We start from the raw sequence: 12,207 nt of genomic DNA on the forward strand, positions 1-12,207 counted from the left end.
AATAGTCCAAATGAGGTCTTATTAATGCTTTACAAAGTGGGACAATAACTTCCTTATTCTTCATTGTCTGTGTGTTCCTCAGTAACCATGTAATCTGATGTGAAGTTTCGGCAACCTTTTCAATATGCCCTCGAAACTTAAGTTCTTTCTCCACAATAACTCCCAAGTCCCTAACGTCATTAACCTCTTGCAGTTCAGTTCCATCAATATAGTAAACAGAAGGTGATCTCATCATTCCGAAGTGCATCACCTTACACTTGGCCACATTAAACTGGCAGCCATTTAGTTTAGCCCAAACCGTCAGCCTATATAAGTCATCCTGCAAGATATCTACATCATCTGAATTAACTATCGCTCTTTCCAGTTTTGCATCATCAGCAAACAAGTGGATATCTCCTTTCAAACTATTCCCAATATCATTGATGTACAAATTAAATAACAGATGACCAAGCACTGAGCCCTGAGGCACACCACTAGTCACCTGCCTTCTACTGGACTCCGCTCCACCATAAACCACTCTTTGATATCTATCCATTAGCCACCCTCTACTCCAAATCACTAGTCTCGGATCCATACTCATTTGCTCCAATTTATGCAACAGATTTCCATGTGGAATCTTGTCAAATGCCTTTGCAAAGTCCAGCAGGATCACTGAAAAAGGATTTCCTTTATCCAATTCTATTGTTACTTCATTATAGAAAGTGAGCATATTGCTAAGGCAACCCTTCACAAAACCATGTTGTCCCTTATAAAGTATCATATTGCTGTCCACCCAGCTCTGATTTCTAATTTTTATCAATTTCTCCAGAACCTTATATGACTGAAATCAATTTACTGTTTTGCTGTGAATCTTTAATTCACAGTTTTATAGAAGGAAAGAACACATCATTATTCAAAGATGAATCTAATTACATAAGAAAATAAATAAGTTTACCTTCTGGAATCAGATCATATCCAATGACTACTGTTACGATACCTGCATTGTACATAGATAAAACAAGGTGGGCAGAATCTTCACGGCTGTAAAACATATGCAATACGTATGTTATATAAGTATGTAGATTGTCAGTTCATGCGTATGTGACCAAGAGTTTATAAGGCAGAACACTGGAATAAGATGATAACATTTATTTTAATTGACAACACAACATTTCATCCTAGCTGCAAAGGATTTCTTCAAGTGTAAACATGCAAATTAATAAACTAATAGACAAAAACTGTGAGGACTAACAAAGGTGACAACTGTTATGCAGTTATAGAAGAGAATGATGTTATTTTAAAAGATTTCTAACTGTTCAGAATGTTGTGTGTATTTACACACTCCCGTGAATGCGTTTGGCAAATAAAGGCCAGGATGTACTTAGACATCATTGATACTTGGGATAATATTTAGATGGTTTAGGATCTAATGCCATTTCCAAAGACTCCCAGATATTTGTGTCTATCTGTGGCAGGCCTTCACAACTTGATTGTCTTTGAGGGCCAAATCCAACTTGGACCACCTTACCAAGGGCCAGATCACTTCGGACCTAGAATCTTAGACTAGTCCACTGCAGCTCAACTTAAGTAAATTTGTTAGTAGGCCTACAGCAAATACTAATTAATGTGTATATAAATTTTTTAGAGAGTTACAATTAAAATTATTTACAGATATAGCTGCAACATTTCTCAATAAAAACCAGTTAAACATAAACACAAAGTTTACTAATAATTTCACTGAGAATATCATATCTATTCTTAGTGAAATATCAGTGACTGAAATATCAGTGACATTCAGAATGTCACAATGTGACACTTTGCATTTCGTTGTTGCCACTATTTTATCAAAGTTTGGTGTCATGTTTGAAGTGGCCGTTCATTATATGGCCTCTAAATTGATATCACTTAAAGATAAACGCTGTTTGGTTTTGTTCAAGTTCATCAAGTATATGTGCTCCCAAACATACAAAATACGTAGTAGGTAGTATCCAACAAACTTTTAAATTTATCCTGATCCAGAATAGAATAAACCTCTTGTAAAGTACTCTCCCTATGATTGACCCGATAGTTTTCAGAACATTGGAGATCAATAACTTCCATCTGGAGTTCGACAGGTAGATTTCCTGCTTCGACAGAAAATGGATCCTCAATCACTTTTATGCGGACTTCGTCTTCATTACTCAATGGCATTCTTCTGAAACTCCTCACTTAGAAGTGATATGTGCTTCTTATATTTTCCACCCACCAATGAGTTAAGAAATGTGACATATCCTCCTTAGCAAGTTCATTTTCAAACAAACGTAATTTCATTTGGAATGCCTTTATAAGAGACATTAACTGCAAAACAAACTTATTTTTCCCTTCAAGCTGTAAGTTAAGGTCATTCAAGTAACCCAAAATGTCACACAAGAAACATAAATCTTGATTCCATTCTTCATCCATTATTTCTGGGAATTTTTCCATATCTTCTTGAGATTCCAAAAATTCAACTAGTTCATTTTTAGAGCGACAAAGTGTGAAAAAACTTTACCGCGACTCAACCAACGTACATCAGTGTGGCATGGTAGATCCACGCACTCGGCATCATTTTCTTCTGAATACGCCTGAAACATTCTGTGTTTCAAACCCTGATCTCGAATATAGTTGACCAGAGCAAATACTACTTTAATCACATGATCAAACTGCAAAACCTTTGATCATAAACATCTGCTGATGAATTAGGCAGTGAAATTTTGTGAATGGTTTACCTGCATACTGTTCAATAAATGTTACAGCACCAACATTTTTTCCACACATAGATGGAGCACCATCAGTGCAAACTGCTACTAAATTCTTGAAATTTAAGGATAGTTTTTCGGTTACACACACATCGTTGCATTTTCTGCGATCTCCTTTCCTGTTGTTCTTCCTTTCATTGAACACAAACCAGCAAGCTCCTCTATCAACTCAAAATTCTTATTAACGCCTTTTACATATATTAAAAGGTGTGCAGTATCTTTCACGTCAGTACTTTCATCCATAGCAAGCGAATAATAGACAAATTCACTAGCCGATTTTTGCAGGTTATCTTTAAGATCCTCGGTAATATCAGCCACCCTGCGCTGAACTGTCATACGGGACAAACTGATATTTTCAAAATTATTTTTCTTATCAGGACACAATTCGGAAACGGCAATCATCAGACACTTTTTTTATCAACTCTCCCTCAGTAAATGATTTGCTAGCACAAACTATTTCTTGTGATATTTTTAAGGCTTACCTCTGTGGCAATTTCAATTTGCAGGTGTCACTTTTTTAAAGACTTGTTGCTCACTGCTAAGGATTTTCAATAACTTTGTTGCCTTTATTTGCTTTTCACTTGCATCTAACTCGCCAAGATTAGGATGTTTCGATTCAAAATGACGTCTCAGATTGCACTCTTTCGGCACAGCGATAGATTCCTGGACAAACAAAAAATATTTGTTTGTCCACTCAGGGTTAAATGCTCGATGTTCGGAATCTATTTTACGCTTTTTACTTAAGCTCACTGTGTCGAGATTGACAATATTAATTACAAAAAACTCACACTAATGCAGATTATGATAACAGTTATGTAATATATTGCTCCAGCTACAACAAACCACTACGTTGTCAAAGCCAGTCAAGGCACGGCCAACTTTGTGTAATACGATTCGTTCTCGTTCGTAGACATCAAGTCGTTATCACGGAGATGTAACTTTGAATTTCCCCGTAGCAACACTAGCGCTAACAAAACCTCGAAGCGATTGTAATAATTTGTTATTAAATACGACAGCGGGAATAACTCCAAATGCAATTTATTCTCGAGTTGAAAGAAACATGATTGTGACATTAATCGCATGAACGTAAACATGCAGATTCAGTAAAAATTTAATTCAAGGCGTGGAAAAAATCGTGTAATTTCATATTCATGCGTATGATTAAATAATTCAATCAGGCAGACCGGCCAAAAATAAATAGCATTGCCGGCCGCATACGGCCCGCAGGCCGTATTTTGTGCAGGCCTGGTCCAGTAAGATGACCAGCAATTGCATCATAGTCGATAAACAACTGGATACTGAAGTGGGCTATGTTGAGGTTTTGCGGATCAGAGTAGTGATCTCATCTTAATAAAGGGGGTAAATACTACTTTGATTTTATATTCCTTAAGTATTTTTGCTAGTTTTAGGAAATAGAGCTAATATATGGAAGTGTTGTGAATCTTCTGTTTTATCTTCTTCATTACAAATTTCTCTGGTGTATGTCAGTTGAGTAGCCTGGAGATGATGTGGTCATTGCAGCCATTTTGAAAGACAGTGTTTCTTAAATATTGAAGTTCTTTGACTAGCTCAACCTTGTCAGTGATGAGTATGCAGGCTCTTGCTCCTAGTGTGAAAATAACACCCAATGTTTTGGGTTTATAATGACTCGAAGAGGAATGTAGATATCTGCCAGTATGTGTAGGATTTCGAAATATAGAGACTTTTAATTTACTCAATTCCTTAGTTAGTAGAAAGTCCAGAAATTGGAGTGAATCATTATATTCTAATTCATAGGTGAATTTTATGTTAGGGTATTGACAATTCAGGTACTCATGAAAAAGCAGAAGTGAAGGTAGTCCATGGCTCCAGACTAAGAATATATCATCAACATACCTTTTCCATAATTTTGGTTTATAATGGTATTTTTCTAGGACTGTTTTCGAATATTTCCATATAAAGATTTGCTAAAACTGGTGAAATAGGATTGCCCATGGCTAGAGTTCTGTTTGTATCCTGTAGTTCATCCTGTTTTTATATTTGAAATATCTAGATGAAATACCATAACTTTCTTAGAGAATTTATCTCAGCAGTGCTAGTAGATCTTCAGTAGGAACATTGGCAAACAGATTACCTACAGCAGAGCTTCTTAAAATGTCATGTCCATCAAGAATAATACTGCTAATGCTTGAAACAAAATGCTCGGAATTTTTAACAAAGGATCGTGATTGTCCTGGCAGGCCCTTTGGTAGTTTAGTTTAGATGTTTGGCAAGGTGATACGTCAGAGAATCTATCACTTCTGCTATTGGACATAGAGGTGTGTCAACTTAGTCATCCTGTACAGATGAAGAAATTGAAGAGATAGTCCTATTTCTCTGTGAAATTCATGTTGTTGTGCGATTTTGAAGCTCTCTAGTAGGGTCATGATCCATAATGGAGTAACCCTCAGTATTAAGAAGCTGTCTAACTTTATAGCCATAATCATCTGAGTTAAGTATAACTGTAGCGTTCCCTTCTTTGTCTGCAGGGGATCACTATGTCAGAATTTTTTCTAAGGTAATTGAGAACAGCTCATTCTGAAGGTGAAAGATTTTCAATGGGAGATTTCGCTGCATTTATGGCAAGTGCTGATTTGAACCAAGCCACTGATATTTCTTGTGGAGATAAGATAGACACAGGCTGTTCAACTTTTGCTAACAAAAAATTTGTTTAGGTACTTTCCAGGGGGAAGACTGCAATGTTAAGGACCTTGCTAAGAACGACATCTTCCAAAATAGACAAGACATACACTTGAATTTTATTAACAACTGTGTGTGTGTGTGTGTGTGTGTACACACACACACACACACACACATATATATATATATATATATATATATATATATATATATATATATATATATATATATATATATATATATATATATATATATATATATATATATATATATATATATATATATATATCGCAGATATTCAGTGGAGAATGTGGCATAATATATTACCCACTCCTACTATATTACGAAAATTTAACTCAAACGTCTCAGATAACTGCCTCTTCTGCTACCAATTAGGAACGGTCCGGCATGTCTACTTGGAATGCTCAGTCAACACTAAATTAATCAGTTTGACTCGGGAAATGGCAGCTCTTACCTGTGGTAATCTTCATACAGAAGAGGAATATTTCAATCTCGTCCATGTGGAGCCAAATAACCATTCATTCTGCAATTACCTTTTCATCACCGCAAAAGCGGTAATATACAACTTCTACCTCAGACATACAAGACCAGACAGCACAGCAACTTCACAGAGAGAGGCAACTGACCAACTCACTGCAGCCTTCCAACAAAAGGTGAGATGTCGGATCCTACACGAACATCACTACCATAGGCAAAACAACACCTTAGATCTTTTCCACCAAGAATGGAATCCACGGAATCAACTCCTGGCTGAGCAGGGCGACTGCATTATAATCCAATTTCCAGCATAGAAGTGACACCTTTACCCCCCCCCCCCAAAAAAAAGAAAGGGGGCAGAAATAAGGATTGTTGTGCTTAACAGTGCGAAAATTAATCAGCTGGCACTCTCATGTCAATAGATAATATTGTGCAATAGTAACTTCTATTTTCTTCCACATTTATGTTCTTATGTTAAAACAAGATCTTATGTTATCATGTTAAAATAACTCTTAATGGCTTTAATTTATTTAAAAAAGAAAAAGAAAAATGTAATTAGCCTTATAAGTGACTTCGATGTAACATACCTCAACAAGAGTATGAGCATGTAACCTCTCTGTCTGACTGCAGAGAAAACCAAAAACCGGTTAATCCTGTATATAAGATTGTTATGTTTACAATAAAAAAAAAAAAAAAAAAAAATATATATATCTATATATATATATATATATCTATAGAAGTTTTGGCGCCTATCTTTCTGATAAAAACCAATAACTCATGGGAGAAACTTACACCCAGCAACACCAACAAGATCTACAGCACCATAACACAACAGTCAAACCAAAGCAATTTGATGGAAAATCCTGCATCATCTGATCAAACACTATTTCAATGGGATCTACCATATCGCACAAGAGCCATCAAACCTGACGCAGATATTCAGTGGAGAAGGTGGCATAATATATTACCTACTCCTACTATATTACGAAAATTTAACTCAAACGTCTCAGATAACTGCCTCTTCTGCTACCAGTTAGGAACGGTCCGGCATGTCTACTTGGAATGCCCAGTCAACACTAAATTAATCAGTTTGACTCGGGAAACGGCAGCTCTTACCTGTGGTAATCTTCATACAGAAGAGGAATATTTCAATCTCGTCCATGTGGAGCCAAATAACCATTCATTCTGCAATTACCTTTTCATCACCGCAAAAGCGGTGATATATAACTTCTACCTCAAACATACAAGACCAGACAGCACAGCGACTTCACAGAGAGAGGCAAGTGACCAACTCACTGCAGCCTTCCAACAAAAGGTGAGATGTCGGATCCTACACGAACATCACCACCATAGGCAAAACAACACCTTAGATCTTTTCCACCAAGAATGGAATCCACGGAATCAACTCCTGGCTGAGCAGGGCGACTGCATTATAATCCAATTTCCAGCATAGAAGTGACACCTTTACCCCCCCCCCCAAAAAAAAAGGGGGCAGAAATAAGGATTGTTGTGCTTAACAGTGCGAAAATTAATCAGCTGGCACTCTCATGTCAATAGATAATATTGTGCAATAGTAACTTCTATTTTCTTCCACATTTATGTTCTTATGTTAAAACAAGATCTTATGTTATCATGTTAAAATAACTCTTAATGGCTTTAATTTATTAAAAAAAAAAAAAAAAAAAATGTAATTAGCCTTATAAGTGACTTCGATGTAACATACCTCAACAAGAGTATGAGCATGTAACCTCTCTGTCTGACTGCAGAGAAAACCAAAAACCGGTTAATCCTGTATATAAGATTGTTATGTTTACAATAAAAAAAAAAAAAAATATATATATATATAGGCCAAGGTGTTGCACGTGCGTTCATACCGCTCCTGCCTTCCCCCACCTTTTATACGTTTATCCGAAAGGAAGGACTTATTTTTTTATATAGGTATATTCTCCAAGCCGAGAGCTATCTACTCATACTAGTCGTGTACGCGTAAGTGTAGTGATAAGTGATTTATGACAGTTTTCTTCTACTGCTGTACGAGTTCGTATATATCTTCAATTTGGACGCCATAATTCCTTCTCGGACACCTGCACCCCTCACCTGAGGCTATAGCCGGCGAAGGATTAACCGCCATGGCAACGGCACATTCATGTACTACCAAGGATTTAGCAATTCAAAGACCCCCTACGACTTCGGACCCGGAAGGAAGAGCAAAGGTCACCGGAGCTATGTACACAGAAAACAGGTCAGTCAATTCAAAATCTTATGCTAATGTTGTATCTATCCTATCGTCCCCCAAAACACTGATCTCACACACGAACGCCTCATCAGCCAGCAATAAACCGATTAACGCAAAAATAACTACCACTGTTACGAACGTCATTTCCCGAGAAAATGGGATTGTTATTTTCGCCACCAAAGAAAACATCCCATTAGAAGATTATCTGACGGCGATCGCCAAAATTGTGCCCGCAAAAAACATTACTGACGCTTCCCGCGTAGCTGGAACTGTGCAGGTATATTTTAGCCATATCTCATGGGCACAAACGGTACTGCAAAAAGGAGTCGATATTGGCGATTATCACTTCGAAGCAGCCCCAATAGCACTGGCCCCAACAAAAGTAACAGTATCAAATGTTCCCCCTGAAATTCCTCATCAACTCATCAGATCCATGTTATCAAGATACGGTTCAGTCACAGGAAAAATACGCACATTGTCAGCAGCCACGAAGAAGCCCGAATTTGCCCATGTCAAAAGCTTTCGAAGGCAGGCATTAATGCATTTACCAAACAACGACGCACTGCACGACCTCCCAAAATTAATCAACACGGACATAAACGGAATAACCTATACTTTCTACTTATCTTCCTCATCACAGTGCTTCTTCTGTCATGAAGATGGTCACATTAGGAAACAATGCCCCTATATTACCAACAGTTCATCAACAAACATCCCAGCCCAGAATAGTAAACCAGTTGAACAGAATAACATCGCACATGAAGAAAATCAAAGCATAGGAAAAAGTAAACCAAAAATCCTCTCCTCATTACAAACTTCAGAGGAAAGAAAATCCCGAACTGAAAAAGACAACGCTCACGTCGCTCTTGAACGCCTGCCAAGTAATGAGATCCAAGGCTCAGAAAACGAAGTCTCACAACACGAAAACACGGATCCTCCCAACAGAGATGACAAGGACGAACTAATTAAAAGCAATCCCCAGACCCAGCAACCAGAATCACTAACTCAGCCTCCCACTAATTCAAAACCTCACCCTATAGAAGAAATTACTCAAAATGGCCTTTCTTCACCTGCAGCCAGCCAAGGAGAAACAGAGTTCCCAGACGATGAGGAAACTGTATTTCCACATGACGACCTAGAAGAAGAGGAAGCTGAGGGCGAACTTCCTCACACTGAGGGTACCCTAACCATGAAGCAGCTGTAATCCTTCATACAGAAAGTGCGAGGTTCTCCTCACAAACTAACTATAGCCCTTAAATACACCACAAGAATCCCAGAACTAATATCTCAACTTCAGGACCTACACTCGAAACTGAAATGTAAAAAGAGCAGAGCAGAGGTTAACAGGAGTAAGCGAATCTACTACCTAATTAATGGTCTACAAACACAGTACCAGGACCAATATTAGATTAAACTTACAATCAAACTTTCATAAATCATAATGTCTGTAAGCCTTTTCTCTCTCAATGCAAGAGGATGTGCCTCTGCTCTACGCAACAGACTAGTCTTTGACCAGGTACAAAAATATCATATAGACCTAATACTAATGCAAGAAACAAACATCAACTCCTCATCCAATTTATCCAGAAGATGGGCAGAGTGGCCTTATGACTTACAGCACTCTGCAACCCAACAACATCATGGAGCAGGAGTTAGCTTAGGTGTACATCATAGATCTCCCTACAAACTAAAAGTGATTGCTGATATACCAGGATATGCCTTGTATGCTCACATAATAGCACCCAACCATAATACCCTGCATGTGTTCAACATCTACATACCACAGCAGGATGCTCTGGCATCACAAATCCTGGATTTCGTTCAAAACCATCTGTCTAGTATAGACCAAGAACATGTTATAATAGTGGGAGACTTTAATTGCACTCTTGACCAAGAAAAAGACAGACTTCAGTGTGCTGAACATCGTAGCCAATTAATAAACAAACTTCAAACATTGGTAAACGATAATGAACTCATCGACGTCTTCCGGCATCAACATCCTGATAAGAAATCCTACACATGGAGGACAGCAATCACAGCGACAAATAGGCCACTCTACCAAGCACGACTGGACAGATACTACATTTCCAAACATACCATGCCTCTAGTCAGAAACATCTCACACATCCCTTCCTACATTTCAGATCATTGTTTCGTCAAGCTGCAACTTTCATTATCCTTAGAAGCATCCAAATCAGGAAGTGCCTACTGGATCTTCAACAATACTCTCCTGAAAGATCCAGATTATATAATAAACACTCAGGCTTTAATAACCAACCTCACTCACTCGAAAGTGGATACAGAACCAATGAAAACATGGTGGCCCCACCTAAAATCACGAATAAAATCCTTTACGCAGATCTACAGTCACCAGAAAAATCAACAGAAGAACATTAGAATCAGACAACTTGAAGAACAGCTCAAGTATCTCCCAGAAGAAAGCCCTGAACATCATTCCGCCTTGCAAGCCATGCAAAGACAGGCAGAATTATCGGCAAAAGGTGCCCTACTTAGATCGCGGCATACACAAATAAATCTTTCAGACGCCCCCACAAAATATTTTTTCTCTTTGGAAAAAAAATGCCAGGCAGCAAACTCCATCTCTGCTATCAGACTTCAAGATGACAGCATCACAGAAGATCCAAGAAAAATCACCTCTGAAATCCTACAATACTACAAGAAAGCATACAGCACTGCAGGAACATCCCATCATGCCATTCACGAAATACTGAAAGAAACAAAAAAAATCTCTGCAACAGATCGGAACCACTTAGAAAAGAAAATCACTCTACATGAACTGAAAACCGCATGCACGTCCTTGCAAAGAACAAATCTCCTGGCCTTGATGGTCTCACGTCAGAGTTTTTCCAAGCCTTCTGGAATCAACTCGGACCACTTCTCCTCGAAACACTGCAAGAAGCCTACATCAATGGCCTCCCACAATCCGTCACGACCTCAGTAGCACGATTGATACCAAAGAAGGGAGACCACACGGATATCCGAAACTGGCGTCCACTCTCCCTAATTAATACCGATTGCAAAATAATTTCCAAAGTTATAGCAAACCGAATAAAGCCAACACTGCCTGAAGTTATTGGCCAACATCAAACGTACTCTGTCCCAGGAAGATCAATACATGATAACCTCCATTTAATAAGAGACCTCATCCACATCGCAAATAGCCAACATGAAGACCTAGCACTCGTCAGCCTTGATCAGGAGAAGGCTTTTTATAGGGTAGAGCACGAATACCTTTATGAAGTTCTAAAGGCATTTGGCTATGGTCCTCTCATCATTGAAACAGTGCAATTGCTTTACAGAGATGCACACTTCTGTTTAAAAATCAACAACAGGCTCACTCGCAGTTTGTCATACTCTCGAGGGATCAAGCAAGGATGTCCCCTCTCTGGTCAATTATACACACTGGCCATAGAACCCTTCTTAAAAAGAATACACGACACCATCATCTGCAAACGAACCAGAATAATAGAACCACATCAAAAAATTACCTTATCAGCATATGCCGATGACGTCACTGTAATAGTACGAAATGAAGAAGAAATGACAGTAACCGAGGAAGCACACAGACTATATGCACAAGCCTCAGGGGCCAAATTAAATTCTGCCAAAACCACAGGCTTGTGGTCAGGCAGATGGAAGTCTAGAAATGATTCTCCGATCGAATGTACCTGGTCAAGCGAAGGACAAAGATACTTAGGTGTGCACCTTGGCAATACCAAAATATATAACACACTGAACTGGACGCAGCTGCACAATCGTTTTAAACAGGTGCTAGGTAAATGGAACAGCGTTCGTTCCATGTCTTCACTTAGAGGAAGAGTACTAATAGTTAACCAGATGGCTGCTAGTGTCTTATGGCATACCCTCAAAGTACTCACACCTCCTGAAGGATTTCTCCACCACATCCAAAAGGAAATCAAACGTTTCCTCTGGAACAAAACTAACTGGACAACACACCCTCAACTCTGCAAGCCACTCAGCAAGGGAGGTCAAGGTCTGATTTCCCTTGAAAACAAGATTCGATCCTTCAGGATAATC

At 38.5% G+C, this 12,207-nt stretch overlaps 1 protein-coding gene across 1 annotated transcript in view; it reads right to left on the reverse strand.

Annotated features, from left to right (window-relative positions):
* KFase (kynurenine formamidase) overlaps positions 1-12,207 on the reverse strand; it is a 74,558-nt gene that overhangs the window by 20,539 nt on the left and 41,812 nt on the right. The window contains exon 5 of the mRNA XM_090397066.1: positions 935-1,020. Coding sequence (XP_090253192.1) covers positions 935-1,020 — 86 coding nt within the window. The remainder of the gene's footprint in view (positions 1-934; positions 1,021-12,207) is intronic.

The sequence above is a fragment of the Typopeltis vanoorti genome, chromosome 8 (genome assembly GCF_054136105.1).
Source record: "Typopeltis vanoorti isolate ZY-2024b chromosome 8, IOZ_Tvanoo_1.0, whole genome shotgun sequence".
NCBI lineage: Eukaryota > Metazoa > Arthropoda > Arachnida > Uropygi > Thelyphonidae > Typopeltis > Typopeltis vanoorti.